General features: G+C 44.6%; 1 protein-coding gene across 8 annotated transcripts in view; it reads right to left on the bottom strand.

Annotated features, from left to right (window-relative positions):
* ADRB2 (adrenoceptor beta 2) overlaps positions 1 to 25538 on the bottom strand; it is a 114587-nt gene that overhangs the window by 53108 nt on the left and 35941 nt on the right. Inside the window, exon 2 of one of the 8 annotated variants that reach the window (XM_064596686.1) lies at positions 7458 to 24333. The exons of the other annotated variants lie outside the window; for them this stretch is intronic. Within the exon in view, the coding sequence (XP_064452756.1) occupies positions 24212 to 24333 (122 nt within the window). The 3' untranslated portion in view covers positions 7458 to 24211. Of the gene's footprint in view, positions 1 to 7457; positions 24334 to 25538 lie in introns of those variants that run through there. 8 annotated transcript variants of the gene reach the window in all.

Here is a 25538-nt window from a genome sequence, read left to right on the forward strand (position 1 = left end):
TTGTTTTGGCCTCTATGGGAGCACAGCATGGAAGAAATGGGGTCCCGGGGGGTTGGAAATGCTGTGCTTGGAGTCCGTAGCTGTGCCTTTGAGACATTGGGCCTCTCCTTAGACAGGACAGGCTCCCTAGGCCCAGAGAACTGAAATCTTATTTATCTGGGACTAGGCTGCTGCCACGTGTCCCTGGGCCTCACCCCAAGCCTCCCTTCACACCGGCCTCGGGTTGCTGAAGAGTGAGGTTTGCATTTTCTCAGAATGTTCCTGCAAGTTACTGTCGAATCTCCCTGTGAGAGGCTTGCAGCCAAGCAGCCGAGTCTGCCCGAGGGGCCAGCATGGTCCACTGTCAGGGCTCTGGGCCTCACGCATCCTCGCTGCCAGGGGTTTCCCGGATGCTCGCGCTCCTGAGTGCAGACGGACTGACGGGAAAGCTGGTAGGGTCTTTTGGGAGCTGGCCCAGGGCTCTCCCTGTACAGAGAAACTGGCCCAAGAAAGGGAGGTGACTTTCTTGTCACCAGTCATCCCAGAGTTAGGGACCTGCCACAGTGAAACTCATTGCTTCCATCTTCCTCCCTCAAACATGCTCTGTCCTGGTGCTGGGCATCCCCTAAGTTGTTCAAGTCTAACGTCTTGGAGCTATCAGGGAGTCCTCTTTCCCATCTCCCCCTGTATCTTATCTAGAAGCAAATCTCTCCAGATGACATCCTGACACACCTAGTAGTCCCTAGTTCAGGCTACAGTTACCTCTTGCCTGGGGTTAGGCATTAGATTTCCGACAAGTCTCCCCACTTCCGTGCTTGCTCTGCTGAAACCCGTTCTCTTCTCGGCAGGCAATGCTCCATCAGGTCAGGTCACCATTCCCCCCTGCTTAAAATCCTTTCATGGCTTTCTACTCAACTTAGAAAATCAGTCAAACTCCTTCCCACAGTTTAGCAAGTTCTGTGTGTTCCTGGCCCCTGTCTACCACCCTGATTTCAACTTGGACCCTCTCTCTCCCAGCTCGCTCTTCTCCCCGGTAAGGACCAAGTGTTGTTCCTCACCTTAGGGCTCTGGCACTTAGCTCCTTCTGCCTAGAAAACCTCTTCCTTTTCCCCTGGCTGGGCCCTCAGGTCTCAGGTCTCAGCTGGAAGGTCACTTCTTTAGACAGACCTTTCCTGATCCTCTAAAGTAGCCACCCAGTCACTCACTATCATCCTATTCTAATTCTCTGCGTATCATGCCATTCATTCATTCAGTCTTCATTCATTCTTCATTCATTCGCTTAGGGCCAGGATCCCCCAACTAGAATGTAGACAACATGAGAGCAGGAACTTGTCTGTCTTGTGTATTTCTGTAGGTTTCATGTCAAAAAGGGCAAGTGGTAGGGTTTCAATAGATATTTGTAAAAAATTGGGTATTTCTAAAAAAGTCTAGGAGATGGAACCTTAAATTCCACTTGGCTATAAATCAGATATCAAGCCATTTCCTTTTTTTAGGCTTTTGTTTTCCTACTTTTTAAGATGAGAGCTGCTCCCAACGCCAGCCTACTCTTGTGTCCTCTATCAACATAGATGGGTTTGCCCAGTTTCTGAAATTCCTATAAATGAAAACCAACTTCAGATACTCTTTTATATCTAGCTCTTTGACTCAATGTTATTTCGTGAAATTCATCCATATTGTTACATGTAACAATAGTGCATTTTTTTCTTTGTTGTGTTACTATTGAAATATGTCAAAATATACGTATCCACTCTTAAAAAAGATGAAGAGTGATAATGATGATAGACCAGTGGTTTACAAACTCTGTTCCACGGAAGCACCCCTTCCCCAGCAGGGGTAGCACGGGGGAGAGGTCAAGAGAGTGAGACTTCCATGCCCCCTCCTTTTACCAGCCCCCTCCCCCCCAACTAAAGTGGTTTCTGGTTTTGTCTGTGTCATAGATTGGCATCGAGATATCTAGGTGCTGGGTTGGATTGCATTTGGAAAAAATTGTTTCTGCTGTTCAAAAAATATTTTTAAACCATTTTTTGATGTTAGATATGGGATTTTGAGCTCTGCTACTTTCAATCCACATGATGTAGGGCAAGTGAGTTAATCACTTTGTGCCTCTATTTCCTCAAATGCATAAATGTGGCAGCAATAACACTAGTAGATTATCTGAGCTAATTAATATAAAACACTTCTCACAGTGCCTGACATGTAGTCAAGCTTCCATCAATGCTAACTGCTGTTGCTTTCATCATTTTCTTTGTCATTGTCATTATCAACTTCGTCATCCCTGCCGAGGGTTCTTTCCACTCAGATGTTCTATGTTTGTTCCAGGCTTTGTTGCAATCACAGCCTGAGCTTGGCGGGAGATGGAATGTTTCCTAATTCTATTTCTAGCCCAGTTGGGTCTTCAGGCCTGCTCACCTTGGGTGTCAGAAATAAGCCAACCCGAGGTTGAGCGCCTGGGAAATGCCCCCACCCACGTCCCCTGGGGCCAGACTGCATTCCTCCAGGAGAAGAAGGAAGGAAGAAAGAATATTCTGTCTCAGCTAAGCTCCTCAAGTATATTATGAACCTGATACTCTTAAGGCATCCAAGTCAGGTTCTGACCCTGGTGGAGTCTTGCATAGATCCCAGCAGACAGACACCAACCTTGACTTTCCTTTTAATTCAGTCACTGGGTGACCTTGGCCAAGTCATTGTTTCATTATCATAGAGACTCTGGGTTTGCTGACCTCCTCTTTCCCTGCTAAGGATCTCCTGGGTGGGATGGAGTGGTATCCTATGCAGATAGGCAGCTGGGGATGGGAAAGCTGATGAACAGCGTGCAAGGCACAAATGTTAGGTGGGAAGGAGAGCCTTGTTTGGTGTTACCCTTGAGAGACTGGGATCCCCGGGGAGTCTCAAGGCATGAAGCCAGTACACCAGGAGGTAGTGGGTGACGCTCCAGGACCTGTGCCCAGGGCTCTTGTCTGCCACTCTGGTGCTTGTTTTGCTACCTGCCTTGGAAAGTCTTTCATCCCCTCTGCCTTCTCGAACGGTTGTTGGCTTCACGTAAACAATTCAGTGAGGTCATGCCATCAGAAGGCAAGGCACGCTGGTTTGCTATGCTTTTCATTTGAGACTCACTCTAAACACTGCTGAAGACTTTGGGCATCTTGCCATGATGGGGGTGGTGGCAGGGGTGGCGGTGGTGGTGAAGAATTGAGCTGTTTATAAGAGCAGTTTCCCGTTGGTACCATGAAGCATGCAATAGCCCAGAAGGGCAGAATTCTGTCTGCACCCTGTTTCATTGGCCTCTGGCCTGGAGGGCCGTTATAGGGTTTGGACCACACATTAAAACAACGTATTGCTTGTCTCTAAGTAGAGACCACACTGTTGCTCAGCCCACATAAATGGCAAAGTCTGTGTTTGAATCCAGAACTAACTTTCATCTCTAACCTACTCATTCTAGGAGCCCCTCATGGGTTAGGACTGGATTTTGGCTCTCTCACTTGTAGCTCTGTGATCTCGGGCAAGTTTTTTCACTTTGGTTTCCTCATTTGTAGGTCAGGGACAATCGCACCTGCCTCATAGAGGTAGAGGAGATAATGTGTAAAAATGTTTAACACAGCACCTGGCACCGAGCAAGCGCTCAGTACATGTAACCACTGCTACTCCCACCTCCTTCTAGTAATTGGGAAACAGAAATAGGACAAATGGGGAGACGGGAATTGAACTCAGGCAGATATTTATCACCACACTATAGAATATGCACCTTGCATCACCTGGCAGAGCACATCGCCTTTCTTGCTTGAGGGTTGGAACACGGAGCCCACGTTCCCCAACACGGTATCTCTAAATTGTTTTGATCATACACTCTGTCAGTAAAATAATTTTAAGTAGTCCTCCTTAGTTATGTGCATTCCCTTATTTGTAAATTGCACACATGTACCAATGTATTATCAAGTACGTATAAAACATGTAAGATAAAATTTTTAAAAAACTGAGATAAAAGTAAATATCAAGAGAAGCTCTAATATTTCCTCCCTTTTTTTGGTGACCTCAGTGCTTGTCTGTCGGTGGGATGGGGGGGCTTAGGAGAGGTTGTCCTGTTAGGCCCCCTGTTGCTTCCTTCCTAAAGCAGTCATGGGATTTTAGTTACATTTTTTTTATTATGGTTAATTTAATTAACTCATGTATGCACACAAATGATAATAATGATAAGACATTAGAGTCTTCAGACCTGAAGCTTGGAAGCTCTCTACTGGAGTCTCACTGCCTCTCAAGAATAAGGAGCTTCTCTTAGTCTCCTCTACCTGGACTCCTCAAACCTACACTTTTGGTTTTTGAACTTTTAATTGGACTATACTCAAACACTGTCATCACTGGTTCTGCCGCTTACTGTGTTGCCTCTGTTCAGATGTGATATGGCAACAGTAGGTCCAGGTCTGTGCATTTCTAGCTTCAAGTTCCAAAGTAAAGAGACTTCTTCTCCAAAGTCAAACAAACAAAAAGCCCCCAAATTGAGTCTTGATGGCTCTGATGGCCTGTTTGCGTCACTGCTCGTCATGGAACCACTCACATAGGAGATCAGCTTAGGCCTGGGTGATATGTCCAACCCGTGGGAGGAGGTGAGGTGAATCAGCCCTGCTCAAGTCAAATGGACAAAGAGTGAAGGCAGATTGATTCTTCAGAAGGAACTGGGGGTAAAATTACCTGGTTGGTAAAAATCCTGGGTGCTGGAAATCAAATTCAGCCGTTGTCTACTACCCTTGTTGCCTCAGTGCTAAGGCCAGAAATGCTGGAATGATTCTCGAGTTTTTATTATTCCTCACCCTCCCCATCCATCAATTATGACAGCCCATCAATTCTACATCCTGAGTCCCTTCCCAACCTACTTTATCAGTGCTGTTGCCATTCCAGTCCAAGTGAACATTAACTCATCCTTTGACTCTTGAAATATTTCCTTATGCCCTCTTCCTTTTCTCTAAACTCTAAAAATAACAGCAGTAATAACTCATATTTGTTGAAGACTTACTGAATCCCCCAGCACTGGCAAAGCACTGTGCATTCACGATCTCATTCAGTTCTCAGAACATCTCTGTGAAGTAAATAACTGCCACAGTCCCCATTTCTTTTTCTTTTTTTTTATTCTTATGTTAATCCGCATACATTACATCATTAGTTTTAGATGAAGTGTTCCATGATTCATTGTTTGTGCATAACACCCAGTGCTCCATGCAGAATGTGCCCTCCTCAATACCTACCACCAGGCTAACCCATCCTCCCACCCCCCTCCCCTCTAGAACCCTCAGTTTGTTTTTCAGAGTCCGTCGTCTCTCATGGTTCGTCTACCCCTCCGATTTCCCCCACTTCATTCTTCCCCTCCCGCTACCTTCTTCTTCTTCTTTTTATTTTTTTCTTAACATATATTGCATTATTTGTTTCAGAGGTACAGATCTGAGATTCAACAGTCTTGCAAATTCACAGCGCTTACCAGAGCACACACCCTCCCCAGTGTCTATCACCCAGTCACCCCATCCCTCCCACCCCACCCCCCCCAGTCCCCATTTCTTCATACTCAAAATTCTTCAATGGCTTCCCCTTTCCCTACATGCCTGGTATCTATTATGATGTAACAAGGTACTCCAAACATGAATCATCTTGAAAACAATACAGCCATTTGTTTACATGAAGAATCTACAATTTGGGCAGGGTTCAGCAGGGAGGACTTATCTCTGTTCCTTGCAGCATCAGCTGAAATGGCTTGACTAGGGGACAGAGAATCTACTTCCAAGATGACTCACTTATATGGCTTGCAAGTTAGTACTGGCTACCATCTGCAAGCTCAGCTGGGGCAAAGGGCCAGAGACCTCAGTTCCTGTCCATATGGCCGCACTACGTGGGCTTCTCGAGAGTCTGCTTGGGCTTCCTCACAATGTGGTGGCTGGGTTCTGAAAGTGTCCCAAAAGACACGAAGTGGAAGGTGCCATTTCTTTTTTTCTTTTTTTTTTTTTTAAAGATTTTATTTATTTGCGAGAGAATGAGAGACAGAGAGCATAAGAGGGAGGAAGGTCAGAGGGAGAAGCAGACTCCCTGCTGAGCAGGGAGCCCGATGCGGGACTCGATCCCAGGACTCCAGGATCATGACCTGAGCCGAAGGCAGTCACTTAACCAACTGAGCCACCCAGGTGCCCGAAAGGTGCCATTTCTTAAGACCTGCCCCCAGAATCTGGCACAGCATCAGAGAGCCCAGACTCGAGGCGAGTGACCTGGAGCTCCTTTCGATGGGAAGCGTATCAAAGAATTTTGGGTCAAGTTTTGGAGCTGCCACATCCTAACTGTAAAAATTCACAAAATGAACTGAAGGTCTTTCCACGATTTGGTATTTATTAGCCGATCCGTTATCGCATTCCACGATAAAAGCTGTCTGTGTACAATGACCTTCTTTCAGTTCCTCCAAGAACTATGTTCTCTCTCACCTCAGTGCCATTGCACCTGCCATTGTCACCCACCCAAAATGCTTTCCCCATCTGTACGCAATCTCCTAGTTTCAGAGCTCAGCAGAAAAGATCTCTCCCAGGATGAGTCTGGGTTAAGCTCTTCTGTTTTAAGCTCTCATACAGTTCCTGGCTCACAGTAGTAGGTGGGCCAGAAGTAAATTTTGAAAAAAAGAAATGATGGAATGAATGAGAACATTCACTGCCCCTTCAGTCTGAAACTCCTTTCCTGTCTCTATGTCTTCTCACAATGCACCCCAGCCCTACTCAACTTCTAGGTTTTAGGTGGATGGACTCTGTATCTTGCAGCATTTCGATTCTTCTTAAAATCCCATCTCCTCCAGGAAGGTGATGCTTTTCCTTAGAAACTGCTCAGGATAAACACGCAGCTTTCAGGACTCACTGAATCCATTGCTTGTATGAATGGAAAGTCTTGAGTGCTTGTTTTTATGGGACCTTTGTCTAATGGTCAGAGTGTCCCTATCAGTATTGTCACTATTTACTCTGAAGCTCCTGGAAGGCAGGCACCATCTCTCTGACTCATTCTCCTCTCTATTTATAGAAACAGATGGCCTGATGACCAGCAGAGTGATGCTGAATTTTAATAGGCAGAGGGTACAAAATGAACAAAGACTAAGTGGGTTGGGTGTTCTCTCTGTCGTCTGGTAGGAACAACTTGGCTTTCATCAATTTCTGGTCAGGGAAAGACACAGATCTTATAATGGAAAACATACTGGACAGGAAGCCAGAGTTCTGGTTTACCACCATCGGGGCTGTCACTGAGCCAGTCTGGGAATTGTCTCCTTACCCATAAAGCAAGGGCACTTAGACAAGAGGGTGACTAGGGCTGTTTCAGTTACAGTGATGGTGATTCTGACAGTGGTGCAGTCATGGCACACAAGTCCAGCTTTGCTCCTTTTGATCTCTGTGACCTCAGGCAGGTGACTTCACCTCTTTGAGGCTCGCTTTTATCATCTATAATCTGGAAATAATAGTTTTTCCCTCATAAAGCTATTTTGAGAATTCAAATGAGACAAACTATTCAAAGTGTTTAGGTTATGGTAAGCACTAATTAATTAATTAAACAAATGGCCATTGAGAACTGCTTACAGGAGCATGTGGTACAGTGGAATGGTTATGATCTTGACCTTGGAGTTAGATAATACATGAGTTTAAATACTGGTTTTGGGGCATCTGGGTGACTCAGTCAGTTAAGCGTCTACCTTTGGTTCAGGTCATGATCTCAGGGTCCTGGGATCAAGCCTTGCATTAGGCTCCTTGCTCAGTGGGGATCCTGCTTCTCCTTCTCCTTCTGCCCCTTCCCCCTGCTCATGCTCTCTCTCTCTCTCTCTCAAATAAATAAATAAATAAATAAATAAATAAATAAATAAATAAATAAAGTATTTTAAAAATATAAATACTGGTTTCATCATTTACTATTGACCTTGGGCAAATGACATCCTTTCTGAACTTCAGTGTTCTCTAGAATGACGGCAAAAGATGAGAACCTAGTCCCTTATTGTGATTGTCATTGTGATGATTCAATAAGATGTAGTATATAAAATGTTTATCATGGTGCCTACTGTATGATATATGCTCAACAGATAAAAGCTGTTTTTAAAATTATTATGACAAATAATTACTCTTCCTCAGGGAATAATCTGCATATCAGTTGGGTTGGTATGCAGAGGGAACATGTAGAGGAATCCTGGGAGATGTTTAGAGAAGATAGGCTGTGATCATATGTGGTGGTTCTTGAATGCCCAGATGAAGATTTGGGATTTTATTCCACTGGCAATGATAAGCCACTGAAGAATTTCAGGTTTTGGAAAAGATAATGTCAATGTATAGAAGATACTGAAGAGAAGACATACTGGAAATGGGGAGACATCATTAATTCACTCATTCATTCATTCATTCATTCAATCACCTGACAATTACGAAGCCCTTACATGCCAGGCACTCACTGGTGAGGATGCAGAGAAGGACAGATCATTAAACAATACTTAAAGTATAACAAGTGCCAGAAGAGAGAAGCATCTCACTCAGATTTTTCGAGGGATCCAAACATTTTTCCAGAAGGAAGTGATATTTAAATGGAGACCCAAAGTATAAAGAAGGGGAAGAGCATCCTAGGCAGAAGTTTCAAGTGCCAGGGATACCTAGGCCAGAGAGAGCAAGGTGAGTGGAGAGCTTGAAAGATATTCAATCTTTAAGATAAAAGGTAAAGAGAAGCAGAACTAGGGTGATGAACACAGAGATAGAAAAGAGAGGATGACTGCGTGTATCATGTGGTGATCAAAGCTATAAAATTTGATGGCAACTGGGCATGGGGGAGACATAGGAGTCAAGGGTGACGTTCATGTGATACCCCTTACCGTGCGAGAGAGGCCTTACTTCAGTTTGCCTTTTACCTCTTTAGGGTGTGTGCTGGATTTTGCTGTGTCAGCTTTGCTTAGTTGGGAATGACATATGGTTCCCTTTTGGGTCTTAGGCCGGAGTTGTGCAAAAGAGGAACTTGTACAAGATTTGGAAGGTGGAAGTGAAGCGGTAGCCATCATTCCATAATTGCAGGGGCAGAGGTGCCTTGTCAGGTTGAGCTCATCAGCTCTTCCTCTTGACAACCAGCAGCTCTGGGTCCACCGCCTCATCTTTGGACCCCCAGAGGCCATACCTCTGAGACGTCATGGCTTCCCACAGACCTCTTCCTGCACTGTCCCTCTGTGAACCCACTTTGGTGGCTGCATGTTCTTGGTTTTTCAGATTACCTGTGACTCTGTTTTTGATCTTTCAAATATGCCTTTAAGACTTATACTTCCCCAGCTTTTCCCATAGTTGGGTAAAGTCTAATTTTTATAATAATTCTCTTATTCTGTAATATTGATAATGAATCTACCCCAACTGAACCCTGACTGATACAGGTTCATAAAGTCCTAAGATAGATTTCACTTACTTTTAAGTATTTCTGATGCACTCAGGCAGCCAAAGTTTCTTCCCTTTAAGAAGAGGTATAGATCATAAGCCCCCTTAGTCTAGAACCACCACCAACAGCCACAAAAGATACTTGTTTGAGACTGACTTTTCTCCCCTCCCTTAGGTCCGTGGGCCAAAACATAGGAAATGATAAACCAGATAACTAAGCAATAACAGAAGAAAAAGGGAGAGGAGGATGTTCCAAGAAGGGGGTACAGGATGTGCAAAGATCCAGAGGTCCGGACTCCTCGTTGTCTACCTTAGGCTTGTTGTGGAAAGAGAATGAGATCAGGAGCATGAAGGCCCTCAGTAAATGGTACAAAGATGTGCAGATAGGAAATCAGCTTAGAAGGTTCACTTATAAGAAAGACTTTTTGCATTCTGCTCTTTAGTAGTTTCTCGGAGGTCTTCAGTTCACCTCTGTGCTCCAACCATCAGACAACTAGAATTTCAAAGGACATAATTATGTGGTTAGTGCCAGCAGGGCCTAGAGCATTTGGCTCAGAGAAAACCATTGTCTGCTTCTGAGCCACTAGGAAAAAGGAACGGAGAGTACTTAAAGACCAGTTTACTCTCCTTTCATGCCAGGACTTTTCTGGAATGAAAGTGTCCTGGCAACCTCTGAATTACTTCACCTTTCCTGCCCTGGACCCTTTCAGTTTATTTTTTCTCCTTTGTCCCTAGGGCAAGTCGGGGAGAAATACAGCTAAAGAATCTTGACTCCAACACTTACTTGCTGTGTGACTGTGGGTGGGTTATTTCAACTCTCTGCCTCTCAGTTTCTGCAAAGGCAAAATGGGGATTAGGACTGATTTCATGAGGTTGTTGGGAGGATTTTTTTTTTTTTTTTAAGATTTATTTATTTATTTTTAGAGAGAGAGGGAGCGCAGGGAGGGGCAGAGGGAGAGGGAGAGAGAAAATTTAACAGACTCCTCACTGACCTTGGAGCCCGACGTGGGGCTTGATCTCAAGACCCTAATATCATGACCTGAGCCGAAACCAAGAGTCAGACGCTTAACCGACGGCGCCACCCAGGGGCCCCTGTTGTAAGGATTAAGTGAGTTATATGTGTTGGGTCTTGAGAACAATGCATAGTACACTATGAGTGATCAGCAACTGTTAGCTGATACTATTACAATAAAAATAATTTTTATTATTACTATGGAATCAAGAGGTCAATTGCAGCTTCCTTGGCATGTTGTGATATTCTCCATAATCTTTATTTCCATCATTTTCTTCTTAGAGAAATCAAGTGACTTAGAAGATCAGTGATTCCTGACTAGTAATAATATGGTTTACCAATTCTAGTGCACGTGAGCAGATATTGGTCCAGCTCATCTATTCAGAGTGTAACTTTGAGGAGGGAAGGAACCAGTACTTAGCCTCGGCTCTCCCCCACCTACCACTCCACCTTTTTCCTTCCCTGTTGAGCCAGGGAACGTGTCTCTGTGTGTCTTCTCCACATGCTTTCCTCCTACTCACCTGCTCCTCTGGTTCCTGCCCCCATCTTGCCACTGAAACTACCTTCCCAAAGGTGACCGACATCTTCCTTATTTCTAGATCCAGTTAACATTTCCTTGCCTACTGTCAACTCCTGCCTTCTGGAATCATTCTCGTAGCAGGCTTCTAGGGTACCTCACTTCTTCTGTAGGCATTTTTCTTACCACCTTTCCAGCTGCCCTTTATTCTCCAGTTCTTTTCATTCTTTTCAGCTGTATTCTTTTGCCCCCTGCACCCCTTACACACTGGTGTTCTTCAGGCTCTATCCTAGGCCATCTTGTCTTCTCAAGACACACCTCTCCCGAGGGAATCTCATCTGGTCCCAAGACCCAATCCTCAGATATAGAGACTTCTAGTTCTGTTCCTTTGTCTTGAAATTCAGACTCAATGTCCTCACTGGGTATTGCCACCTACATGTCACAAAGGTGCTTGAAGCCCAACTTGTCCTAAAGTGAACCCATTACCCACCTCCCTCCTGTGCTCCCTCTTTCGATGACTGGCACCTCACTTGTCAGATAGCTTGACCTGCCTATACTTGAGAATCACCCCAACATCTTGCTGCTGCTTCTCTTTCATCTCTCCATGTTCTATTAATTTCTACATCTGTCAACTTTACTTCCAAAATATCCCTGGGGACAGACATTTTTTTTCTCCTTCCTTGTTCCTTCTCGTTCTGACCACCATGGTCTCTCCCTACTGATCAATGGCTATAGCCTCTTCATTGACCCCCCACGACTTCATTCTTGACTCTTTCAAATTATTCTCCACTGGGTTGCCAGAATTACATTTTGTGAATGGAAAACTGGCCCTGATGCTTTCCTACTTAAAACACTTCAGTGATTTCCAATAGCTTCAAGGATAAGCTTGAAATACCTTAACTGATCTTTCAAGGCACTGCATCATCAGGTCCCTGCTTACCCTTCTGGCCTCATTTCTGCCTACCCCCAGCCCCAGTCTCCTGTAGTATTACATATGCTAGGTCCACTGATCTTTCAATTCTCAGAATGTGTCCCCAGGTCCTTGTCTGGAAGCCCCTTCTCAAATAACTACAGCTCATTCTCTAGGTCACAGGTAGAGGTTGCTTCTTCTACAAAGTTATTCCTTATGCTCAGGTATGGCCTAGGTCCTCTCTGGTGGGGCCTTGGAGGGGTCTTCTGAGAGCTCTGTCCTCTTCCTTGTGATTTATTTAGAGTTTGGGCTCTGGAGTCGGGCCACTGGGATCTGAATTCCAGCTCTGCCACCTGTTGCTACTTTTTAACTCAGTGAACCTCAGTTTCCTTATCTCTAAAATGGGTCTAATAGAATCTATTTTACAGAATTGCATGTTTCTTTCATTAAAATAGGGATTAAATGGCATTCAATTCATTATTTGTATTCATATTAATGGTTTAAAATCTATTTTTTTATTTGAATTTAAACTGCAGAATGGCAGGGACTATGTCTATCCCTGAATGCCCACTGCTATAGTGCAGGTAATAACTCAATACAAAGACACTGAATAAATTACTAAATGTGATTTGGTATTTTGATTATTTTTTTTTAAAATTTAGCATTATCTTATATTTCCCATGCAGTTAAGTACTTCTCTATTAATTGCTTTCTGTTGGTTGATAGTGTATTGCATAAATGTTCCAGAAATGATTTAACTATTGTATTTCAATACTTTGTTATTTTGAATAATATTGTGACAAACATTCTGGTGTATCATTTTATGTCTGTATCTTATATTATTTCCTTAAAGTCCTTTTCTAGAACAGAAATCTTGTTAACATGTTCTGGAACTCTCTATTTAATTTCCTGTCACGGTTTACAAAACATTCACACTTACTGTTTGGTGACTTTCTCTTTCTCTCTGATGGCTTTGGGATAAGTAATACCCAAAACCTGAGGCTCAGCCTTATTCATCCCTCTTGCCCTCCACACTAGAAGTTCATGTTCTTGTACCTACACTGGGAGCTAGCAACACTTAAACCTCTGTCTTTTAAGATTTATTTATTTTAGGGTTTTGTTTTGTTTTTGTTTTTAGAGAAAGTGCATGTGAGTGGGAAGGGGGCAGAGGGAGAGGGAGAGATAGAATCTTAGGCAGACTCCACCCTGAGCACAGAGCCCCACTCAGGGCTCGATCCCACAACCATGAGATCATGACCTAAGCCAAAATCGAGAGTTGGACACCAACTGACTGAACCACCAGGTGCCCCTAAAACCTCTTTCTTTTTAAAAAATATTTTATTTTTTTATCATGATAAGTATACTCTTTAATCCCCATCTCCTATTTCAGCCATCCCCCACCCACCTCCATTCTGGTAACCATCAGTTTGTTCTCTGTAGTTAAGAGTCTATTTCTTGGTTTGTCCCTCTCTCTTTTTTTCTTTTGCTCATTTGTTTTGTTTTTTAAATTCCACATATAAGTGAGATCATATGGTATTTATCTTTCTCTGACTTATTTCACTTAGCATAATACTCTCTAGTTCTATCATGTTGTTGCAAATGGCAAGATTTCATTCACTTTTATGACTGAATAATATTCCTTTGTATGTATACTACATCTTCTTTATCCACTCATCCATCTATGGACACTTAAATTGCTTCCATATCTTGGCTATTGTAAATAATGCTGCATTTAACATAGGAGTGCATGTATTCCTTTGAATTAGTGTTTTTGTATTTTTGGGGGTAAATACCCAGTAGTGTGATTACTGGATCATAGGGTAGTTTTATTTTTAATTTTTTGAGGAAACTCCAAACTGTTTTCCACAGTGACTGCACCAGTTTGCATTCCCACTAACAGTACATAAGAGTTTCTTTCTCTCCACATCCTCACCAACACTCATTTCTTGTGTTTTTGATTTTAACCATTCTGACAGGTGTGAGGTGATATCTCATTGTAGTTTTGATTTGCATTTTCCTGATGATGAGTGATGTTGAACATCTTTTCATGTATCTGTTGGTCATCTGGATGTCTTCTTTGGAGAAATGTCTGTTCATGTCTTCTGCCCATTTTTTTAAAAGTAGGATCCCACCCAGTGTGGAGCCCAATATGGGGCTTGAACACATGACCCTGAGATCAAGACCTGAGCTGAGATCAAGTCAGATGCTTGACTGACTGAGCCACCCAGGCCCCCCTCTTCTGCCCATTTTTTAATTAGATTATATGTTTATTGGGGGTGCTGAGTTGTGTCAGTTCTTTATATATTTTGGATACTAATCCTTTTTCAGATATGTCATTTGCAAATATCTTCTCCCATGTCTTTTAGTTTTGTTGATTGTTTCCTTCGCTGTGCAGAAGCTTTTTATTTTGACGTAGTCCCAATAGTTTATTTTTGCTTTTGTTTCCCTTGTCCCAGGAGACCTATCTAGAGAAATGTTGCTATGGCTGATGTCAGAGGAGTTACTGCCTGTGTTCTCTTCAAGGATTTTTATAATTTTTAGGTCTCACATTCATGTCTTTAGTCCATTTTGAATTTATTTTTGTGTATGGTGAAAGAAAGTGGTCCAGTTTAATTCTTTTGCATGTGACTGTCTTAAGGAAGAAAAGATAAAACTCTTTGAAAAAAATAACAAAAATATATTTGTTATATATTGTGGGTAATTGAGGGAGAAAACTAATGAAAAGAAGGGAAGGAGAGAAAGGGGAGAGAGTGGGAGGAAGAAGGAAAACGAGAAAAAGAGAAGGGAATGAGAAGATGAGAAGAGACCTGAAATCACATTTTAGGAAAGGGACAAGAATTAGAGAATTAGAAAGGAAAAAAACAGAAAAAAAAAAATCCTGCTATAGCAAAACACACATTTGGGGCCATTCCACATCCTTGTGGTTTACATTTTGTCTGGCAACCTTTCAGAGGTTTGAAGAAGCTACTGTGATTCCATAACATTAATTTTGATTTTTCTTTTGCTTTTCTCCAGGGTAAATTTACCTAATTCTATCTATTGTTCTTCTGAGGACATTGTTTCCATACCCCTCAATAGTCCAGTTCCCACTTTTGGGTAGTGTTCCATTTATCAGCATCCCTATTCAAGTGTGGCCCTCAGAGTTGGACAGGGGATTCCTGAGTGTTCCTCGTGTGAGCCAGTGAACTCAGAGTGCACGGCACTGTCCCTTCCTGCGCTTGACACAGGAAACTTCTCTTTACTCTCTTTTGCTCTCTGCCTGTCCCTCTCTCAGACATTTATAGCAGTGATTCTAAAACATCTTGGTCTTAGATCTCTTTGCTCTCAAAAAAATGGTTGAGGATTACATACAGATTTTGTTTATGTAGATGGTATCTACTGATATTTACCATATGAGAAATGAAGACAGGAGTTTTGAAAATCTTGATTTATTAATCATTCAAAAATAAACCCGTTACATGTTAATGTAATTAGCATTTCTTTATGAAAGACTTTCAAAACCAAAAAGTAATATGGGGGAAAATGGCATTGTGTTATATCTTTACAAATCTTTTTAACATCTGGCTTAATAGAGGACAACTTGATTCTCATCCACTTCTGCATTTAATTGCAATGTTGCAATGTGTGTTTTGTTGAAGGATATAAATAAAGGCTGGCCTCGCTCGGGGGCATAGTTGGAAAATGGGGGAATATCTTAATGGTCTTTCAGATAATTGTGGATATTCTTTGATATTACACTAAAACTTGACAAGTGGTAGTTTCTAAAAGGTTAGTTGCAGTGTGGAATCTGGAGGCCTATCAATAAACTTCTCATATTTTATTACATAGAATCCATTGGTCTAACTTACACTTTATTTAAGTGGATCTTTAACCCATGCATGGTTTTTTAACTTCATGCACTGGTCGTTGGGAAAATACTAGTTCACTGAGTTATACTGATCTTCTAAATGTTGACACATTTCATTCTATAGTACCCCAAATAATCACATTCATTAACATATCCATCAATCTTTAAGTATCGGGAAGCTAACAAGCTCATGGTAGCAGATATAAATCTTTCAAAATTCACTTGAAACTTGAATATTACCATTGGCAGCAAACATTTCTAGTGATTTTCCTTGAAATAACAGGCTCACTTCATTTATTTTTGAGAAAATGTCTGCCAAATATCCACATCTGAATAACATGGCTTGTTGGTCAGTCAGTCATTCTTTCAAGTGAAAATGTGTTTTCATGACAAAGGTGGCTCATTCTTATTGCAGACCCGCAACTGCTGGTGTGTTTTTCCTCCAGACAACCATCACACTGCAGGGCCCTGCAGAAGTCCTTTATGCCTGTCTGGATTTTATCACCCAGAACATTACCAAGAAGTATACTCAAGGGTCCAGAGTTAATAAAATTAACGGTGTTTACTGCTTAATAAAACACAGTGTTAAATGAAACAGGCTTTTTCTTTCTTTTTCTTTCTTTCTTTCTTTCTTTCTTTCTTTCTTTCTTTCTTTCTTTCTTTCTTTTCTTTCTTTCTTGTAGGTGCTGCGTACGGTGAAGAGTGCAATGATGAATCGCACAGCTGGGTGCCACCACCTGGATCCTGAGTCTCAGCAGTTTGATCCACCATTACTTTTGTACCATCGGTGTAAATGTGCCAAAGGCACCGTAGTAGCTTGCAACTAGTTTTGGCTTTGTGGATCCCTTGAAAGGATCTCAAGGACTTCCAAAGGTCTGTGGACACACCTTGAGAACTGACTGTTTTCAGGATGACTACCGGTTCCATTAGTTGAGTCTTACACTGATCCCATCAATGGTGGCTGGGCTGCCACCAACAGGTTGGGGGTTTTCAAGGAGGTAACACTAATAATAACAGGGACTAACATATCTTAGGTGCTGCTTTAGATGCTCTTCATACATCATCCCCTGGCAACCCTTGAGGTAGGTTCTGTTTTATCCCACTTTCAGATGAGGAAACGGAGGATCAGAGAGGTGAGTTCACTTGCTGAAGAACACACAACTGGGAAGTAAGAGAGTCAACATGAAACTCCCGTCAGTCTGACTCCAGAGCCCACGCTCTGAACTGCTTTGTTATTGCTGGAGAGGCTAACAGGATGGGCCAAGTGAAGAAACAACACGTCAGAGGGGCAGGAGGTCAGAGTAGTGACTGAGAATCTTGGACCCAAGGGTTTAAGTAGCAATTCAAAGGTTTCCTCCAAATCTATTTTCCCATCTGGTTCTCACAAAGGCCCTCTGAGTTGGCTGGTGAGAGTTCTTATTTCCATTCTATAGGTAAGGAAGTTGATTCTGTCTAGCAGAGAAGGATCCCTTTGTAGCCCCAGAGTCATATAACTGGGCGAGCTCCACCTTCTCACCCAATGCCAAGGACCCAAGGCCTTTTCTAGCAGCTTTCCCCCTTTGGGGTATCCTGCTGTCACATGCCTTGGAGGGGAACTTGGCAGAATAGGCAGTGGTGCCTTTGCTTCTGGAGAGAGAGAGAGAAAGGAAGGGCGGGCCCACTGGCCCTGGTGCCATAAGGGAAAGTGAGCCGAGGTCCAGGCACTGCTCTGAGCAGCAGTGAGAGTGAGCCCTCCTCACTTTGGGGTCTGTGACGGAGACTCAAAGGGGCTCCCCATTTGGCGTGGGGAGTGCAATTTACATGAAACCAGAAACAGTTTATCTGCCAATAGAAGAGGAGGCACGGAGGGGTGGGGGAGAAAACAGGCTGGAAAAATACACTGAACTCTTTGAGGCCACTGACAAGGAGATTCGAAGGAACAGAGAGAAAGGTGCCCAAATGTAGCCCGGATATCTGTTTCTATAGAAGGAGAAACTGAGTCCCACAGAGAAGAAGGAACTTGCCAAAAGTCACACAGTCGGTAAAAATGCCATGTTGGCCCCCAGACCCCTTGATGATTCACAGCACTCTCAGAAAAGAGACAGTATTTAGATAAATAAAAGCAAGCCTGCCTGGTGTCTCCCTCTCCTGTTTTGGAGCAAACAGAGGTGCTCTGTTGACTACTGGTAGCCAAGGTGCTTTGCAAGGAGAAGCTCAAGCTCTGGGGAGCCGTGCTCCTTCTCCAAAACTCTTGCAAACAGGGGCTGAGAACCAGGATGGAATTTCTTTGGCTTCTCAGGACTTCTCCTGGGGTTCGTGATAGTGTTCCTTCTGCATACCACTACGGGGGTTTAAATTCCAAGTGGGCTTTATGTGCGGTTCACTCTGAGATTCTTTCCCTTTCAATGAGTTGATTCTGCCTTTGTTCTTTTGTTTATATTCCCTGACAATCAACAGTTCCTGAAAGTTAACTGGCCTCCTGGATGCGGAAGAGGGGAAATTTCAGGACAGTTCCTGAACGTCCAAGCCTTCAAAGCCCCATGCAAGGCCAGGCCAGCAAACAGCCTCCAGAATAAAGGGGGGATCCTTTCTGAGTCAGGGTCTGCTCCAGATGGAATGCCTGTTCTCAACTCAGCATTCTTGCTGGTCTCCCTGCCCCAGGGCAGTGTCCCCCTCGCCTTCCATAGGAGGCTCTGTGTAGGAAAACCTTTCCAGGAATAAGGGGAAGATCGCCTGGTCCCCCAGCTCCTTAGCAGGCTGAGTTCAGAATTTTAACAATTAGGAATTAATTCTTCAACTTCAGGTTTTGTTCCCTAGGACAAAAGGCAGCATTATATTATAGGACCTCCTCCCCCTCCCTCCTCTTCCCCATCCTCCTCTCTCTCCTCCCCCTCCTCCTCCTCCTTCTTCTTCTGTCCACAAATATTGAGAATCAGTTATGTTCAAAGTCCTGTTTTTAGAGCTCAGCAGTGACAGAAGGAAACAAGTTCTCGGTGGGGCTGACAATACATAACTGGGGAAGTGAGAGAATCTATAACGTAATGTCAGGCTGTGTGTGGATCCACAGTGTAGGCGAAGGGCCTAGAGCATGGCAGAAGGACGGTTTAGATGGCATAATTAGGGATGGGCTTAGTTAGGACTAGGGTCGCAGGAGAGGGCGGAGGAGGTGATATTTGACCTGAATGAAGGTAGGACACCTGAAGGAATCGAGAGAATGTGCCATGAAGCCATCTGGGGAAGACACCTCTACTTGCCAGAATGGTCACCCCAAAAATGCCTTCCACCACTGGATCGCACAGGACCAGCTTCATTCTGCTTCCCTGTGATATCCTCCTCCACATTCCTGAAGACCTTTCTTAGGTCCCATTAAAACCCTTCTTATCCCAGCAAATCTCACTGTTACTTCTGCCTAAAGTTACTTTTCGTGGAAAACTTCCCTTAAAAAGCCCTCCCCAAACAGCCATTCTAGAATCTAAGGTTAGCTGACTGGGTCTTTGTTTCTTCTTCTTCTGCCATTCTTGATCCTCACAGGATTCCACAGCTTCAGAGTTGGAAGTGCCCTCTGAGCTCAGATGGCCCCAACCCCCTCATCTTGGAGATGGAGAATGTAAGGCCCTGGCCCAGGAACAACCTGGTTCCTGGCTGGTCACGGGGTTAGTTACAAAAATGGCATAGTGGGGCCCATACCCAGGTGTCCTACTGATGCAGTGCTCTTTCTCCATCCCCTCCACCCCACACCACAGCCCACAGCACTGTTGGTCCACAATTCTCTTCTATCCTTGGAGAATAACAATAATAGCACATGTTTCTCCAGAACTCTGGTTTCCTTCTGCAATGTTGTTCTGTTCTTCTCTGAGGACATTTTCTAAGAAGGGAAACTCTCTGTAGGTTTCTTCTTTTCTTTTAAACTAAATATTATCTTTTGCTCTACGCCAGCCTCTGTGCTAAAGGCTTTCTACCCAGGATTTCATTGAACACTCACAACCCTTTTGTGAAGCGTTATTATAATCATTCTTATTGAAACACCAGAAAGCCCACGTTCAGAGAGGTTGAATAACTGGCCCAAGTTCACACAGTCAGAGAATGGTGGAGCTGGAATAAGAACCCAGACAGGGGGACTCCAGAGCCTGGCCCCTCATGCGACAGGCCAGTCAGATCTTTGGGTGTAACATCTGCTGCCAGCCAAGGCAGAGTGCTCCTGTGGGAGCCTCTATGTCTTTGTCTTTGGCCATTTTGGTTACTTTCTTCACCTCCATTGTCATAGTGGGTAGACCAGACAAGGAGCCTACTGGCCCCCAGCCTTTTTCCGGGAGGCTCCTGACACATAGGTTGACCATGCTTAGCATCACCTGACCTTGACACTCTGGCCACAGGTGATGTAATTCAGAATGGTAGCTTGACCCAAAGACTACCATCTATGGGCTGGTTGGCAGCTGTGGTGTGAATGCTCTGACCAACAGACAGGGGACTCACTAAACCTGTCAGACCTTGTCTCTTGGAGAGCTGTAAGATAGGGTGAAGGCACTGAATGGTGCTCATAATCAGAGGGGGCAGAGACAGATGCCCATGGCTTATGGACACATGAGATAATCCAGTCACTCAGTGTGAAAAACTGTCTAGTGAACAATATTCTGGCCTCCATGGGGTTTGGCTCTGTGGCTCAGATGGTTTCTTATCTTCTTTACTTTTCTGTGAATTCTTAAAATAAACCTCTGGTAAATGAATATCATGAGTGGGTCTCTGTCCGTGCTCTCTGGAAGGGGCAAATAACCCTCCTCAGTCTAGGTCCCTTCAGGTGCTTCAATTGGCTTAGCTGGCCATCCTCCTAGTACCAAGCACCCACATCAGCCAGGACTCCTTCAATCATCACTTCACCAGCCCTTTGCTAGGCCTGAGACCAGTTTCCCAAAGGGAGGCTTAGGAACCATCGGGCAGATTCCTGAGACCCACCTCAAATCTGGTGAATCAGAATTTCTATGAGTGGCACCTAGGGATGGAATGTACCCAAACTCCTTGGGTGGTTTTATTCCCAAGTGATTTTTATGGATCCTAAAGTCTGAAAACAATGGTCATGGACAGCTGCTTTTGGGTCAGACATTCATCTCAGGTTCTACCAAATGTAGATACCATGCATCCCACGGAGAGTAAACCTCTGTTCCACTGGGGGAATGGAAATGGGGAGTACTGGGTCACAGCAGCCAACAGCTGCTGATATGTTTTAGGAACTAATTACACCAGAGATTACAAAATACCATCCATGAGCTTAATTTGCAGATTGCAGAAGTATTACTTTTTAGAGATTTTGAATGATGTGCCAACCTCAGGATCAGAAGATTTCACATGCACACAAAAGCTGATTTCTGGCTTTCCTCGAAAATCTGGAAGATCTAGTAGCACTGAGCCTTCATTCTGTTTGGCAACAATTGACTGTTACTGAAGAGCAGATGCCACCTTTAGACGGGGCCTGGGTGCCCCTCCTACTACAGGATCCCCCTTGCCTCTAGTCTCTCCAAATTTGAGACTGTGTCAGTGGCTCCAGAAAAATGGGAGTGAACACGTTTCTTGGTGGAGGTAGAGAATATTCCTTCATGCTTCATAGGTCAATTTTGTGATTGTCTTGAAAACAACACAACTCAAGATGGCTCACTTAACTTAGGCCTGATGTATGCCTGATCCTAAAGGCATTTGAGATGGGACCCTGGACTCTGACTCCCAGATCCCTCCATGGGGCTGCAACTAGAAGCTAAGTACACCACAAAACCAGAGACTATTAGCATCCGATTATGGAGTGCCACATCTTCCTCATGCAGATGGAAAGATGGCAGCCCAGAAAGAGGAAGAGCCTTTCTGGTGGTTACCCGGGAAGCGGGGCTTGGCCGCCAGTCCTCCTCCAGAGCATCATCTACCTTCCCCCCTCCGCCATCTACAGCTGGAACTATCCCTTCAATTTTTCTCACAGCTGGTCATATCATTTTTTTCTGGATGTTTACCATATTCCAAGCACAGTGCTGAGAAAAGTGTCTTAAAAGCATTGTCTGATTTAATCGTTATTCCTGTTTGACAAATCAGAACACTGAGGTTTACAGTCATTCTGCTTATTCGTGGAAGAGGAGGGACCTGAATCCAGGTACGGGTGCGATCAGGCCTTCCACCCTGTGCAACCTCATACTGTAAACCATCAGCCCTTCCAGGGAGACACCATGCTGTTCCCATTTTATAGATGGTGGCAGCAAGAGGCTAGGTGGCTTAAGTGGCTTGCCCAGGTTCACGCAGCGGGTCGTTGATAGAGTTAGGACTGAAGGCTAGGTCTGACTCCGGGGCTCCTAAGCTGTGGCCTCCTTCATTGCTCTTCTGCCCCCCCATGGAACCCCTGGAAACCTTCCAAGAGTTCATTTGCATCACTTGGTCTGAAAGCACCCTTCAGAACTTAGTAACATACGTACATTCGGGGGTATGGAGGGGCAGGGTCCCTTCTATGGTGCACTGAGCATCCCTGTATAGCTTTGCGACCTGGCAACGTTCTGTGCCAACCACACCGAGTGGCAGCCCCAGCCTAGACCCCCGGGGAAATGACTCCGATGGACAGGGGATTGGAGTGAGCAGGCAAGAAGGGGCCTCTCCACTGGCACACAGCGAGAGAGCTAACTCTCCAAAGACTAGAGCCCAAACTCTCCAGAGCCCAACCTAGAACACAGGACCCAGACTGTTTTCTGCATCACCCTTTCTCTCTCCAACACATGATGCTGGTTCCCTCCTATTCCAACTTCAGCAGTCAAATGCTGGGACCTGCTTCAATGTCTTTTTGTTGTCTTGACCTCACTTTGTGAAACACGATGGCAGTGGCCTTATGGCTTTGTTTCACTTTGTGAAAGATGAGGCAACCAGCCCTGATCACTCAGGATCCTGACGTCCCAGGAAGAGTGGCCTTTGTCAGTGGTTTTACCACCATGCTCCGAAGAAGCCTCAGGTTTCCTACAGCTACTTCCGAGATTTTGAAAATAATAACATCTTTGCCACCAAAGAATAAAGATTCAGTCTGACGAAGGAACATGTTAATCACTCCCTCAAAAATGTATTTTATACATTGGGGTTTAGACATCATTTAAAGAAAGCATTCTGCTGCTAAGAAAGATAGCGAATCTCACTTTCTAAAATGTCGTGGGTCATTGAGCTACAGGATACATCTGCTCAGAGGTAGAAAGGTATCATGGATCAAAGTCAAATATCCCAGCAAAGCAGAGGAAACCAAATCTTCACCTTGGGCTAACCAAGTACCTCGCTGAAAGGTGACCCTACCTTCCCAGCATCCCCTCCTTGGTCTGCCGGGACAACGGCAGGGTTTCCCCTATCCCTGCTGGGCATGCATTGACCTGCCCCTTCTTGGAATCGGAGCCCGGGAGTGGCCAGCTATCCCTTGGCAAGAGGGTCTGAACTTGCTGGTGGCTCTTACTACTCAGGCTGGCCCATAGGATTCTCTACATTTCTACTCCGGGTTCGAGAAACCAGAGACCTGGCTACATATCCTAGCCCTGGGACGTGGAGGCCAGGGGTGCTGGGGAGGGAGGGCTGTGAAGTCTTCTGGAAATGCAGCTATAGCTGGTATTTCCTCCTCTGTGAGTACAAGGATTAGGAAGGTCCGTTCACGCAGGAACAAGCTTGAGAAAAGCAAACAGATGAAGCCGATATACACTCAGGCCTGTTTTCCTCTGTCTCCTAGAGCCTCCCCAGTGAGGGCAGGCTTGTGTGCATACACACGCGGAATCACATGCAGATTCAGTTTGGTTGTAGTTCTTAGTAAAGTGGTTTAACTAGTCAGGTCAGATAGCCTGCTTGTCTGCCTCTCTCCAGCCAGACTTACCACCTCTCCTGCTTGTCTTTTTCTACTGTAGGTAAATAACCACAGGGTTCTGCCCACTGCAGCCCTGCAGCCAGGCCTGGGCTCCCTGGCAGCTGGCCCAGCCATGGACCCCTCCCAGGGCTCATCTCCTCAACATGGCCAAGGCCAGACTCCAAGGTCCTCAAGATCTCGGAAGTGTAGAGCTGGGCAGGATTGAGCCATCCTTTGCAAGCTTGTCGATTTTTTTTTTTAAAGATTTTATTTATTTATTTGAGAGACAGAGAACGAGAGAGAGAGAGAGCACATGAGAGCGGGGAGGGTCAGAGGGAGAAGCAGACTCCCCGCTGAGCAGGGAGCCCAATGCGGGACTCAATCCTGGGACTCCAGGATCATGACCTGAGCTTGAAGGCAGTCGTCCAACCAACTGAGCCACCCAGGCGCCCCTGCTTGTCGATTTTACATGTGGGAGAGGTGGAGGCCCAATATCTCAGGAGGAGGAAGACGTGGCACCTCTAACTTCCAAAGAGGTGCACGGGATCTCTGCATCATGCTGGAAACCTCTCTTAATTCAAATGGCGGCCCTTGGGTTGCACCGACCCCATAGGCGTGTTTTGTTTGGTCCATGCAGTGTGGGATGCCACACATTGTTTTGTAATTTAAACTTAAATTTTTAAATGGCAAATGTCAGCCCCCCAAAGTTCAGATTTCTGACTTCTCTTGAAAACTTACACATCTGGCAACCTAGATCGCCATTCCCACGTGGCAGGAGTCTGCCAAAGGTGAAGAGTCACTGTTCCTTTTAGGCTTAATTCGTTTCTCTTTCCAGTTGAACACCTGTAGGCATTTGTATCTGCAACCTCTGTCTGAATTAAAATAATAAAAGAATATTGATAATTGTTGATGTAGAGTGAGTATCCCACTGCTGGTAGACACCATGCGAGGGACTTCCCATAAGTATGCTATTTGCTTCTCCCTAAAGCCCTGTGAGGTCGATTTATTATCATTCCACTTTACAGATGGAAAGTAGAGGCTCATGTGAGTTCAGAGATTTGTCCAAGGTCATACACGTAAGAAGGAGCAGAGCCAGGATTAGAAGTCAGATTTTCCCAACTCTAGAAACTATGCTGATTCCAAGGTGTGGGTAGACTCTATTCCTGGACAGAACTTTCAGGAAGGTAACCCTCAAAATTTCTCCAATCCTTTTCTATACATTTGGAGTTTTAGTCTCTGTTTCCAATAGCCAGAGGGATTTTGCTGCTTGCATGTCTATAGGTATTCACCAAATGAGGAATGTAACAGACCAGAGTTGACTTTGCTTTAGTCTCCTTTCCAGACTCTTAACCCCATCCGTTCTTCCTGACTTCTCTGCTCATGCCGCAGTGGCTATCCCTCCCTTTCATGAGCCATGCGAGCACTTAGACTTCATCACCTCCTCTCCCCTTCCCTGATCATTGTTTTCAATCAACATCCAGCCAGACACCAAATCCTGTTCATACGTTCTCCGCATTTCTGGTTTCAGACCTTTGCTTTCTGTCTTCCTCCCACCTCAAATCCAGTCTTCGAGGCATTGCCTTGTTAATCTTCTTAAAGCATTGGTTAGACCCCATCACCCCCTCCTTATACTGGCCATCCACTGCCTGGTGGAGGCAGGGTCTCCTTCTTTGGCATAGCCTTGGAGATGCTCTACGAAGTTGGGGAAATTACTCCAGGCATAGCTTTCTATAATCCTCTTTACATTTCCAGCCCTTTACGTTTCCAGTTAGCCAAATCTACCTCTTCCCAACTTCTCAAATGTTCCCAGGGCTCTCTGTGTCTAGAAGCCTGTCCCTTTTGTTTGGAATGCTCTGCTGCTCAGCCTTCCTTGTGGAATTCCACTCGATCTTCTAAGGTCGAGCTCAAAAGCCACCTCTAGGAAGGCTTCCCTGAACAAACTCTTCGCCTCTCAGTTCCTTAGGCACATCTCACCATGTGACACCTGTTTATGGGACATCTATTATGTGCCAGGCACTGTGGATCCTCATTCATGCATTCTTCCAACTTCCGGCAAGTCCTTCCTGAGTGCTTACTA

This window comes from Mirounga angustirostris, unplaced genomic scaffold (assembly GCF_029215605.1).
Source record: "Mirounga angustirostris isolate CCGP_5_RB_7025 unplaced genomic scaffold, mMirAng1.0.hap1 SCAF_7, whole genome shotgun sequence".
In the NCBI taxonomy this organism is placed as follows: domain Eukaryota; kingdom Metazoa; phylum Chordata; class Mammalia; order Carnivora; family Phocidae; genus Mirounga; species Mirounga angustirostris.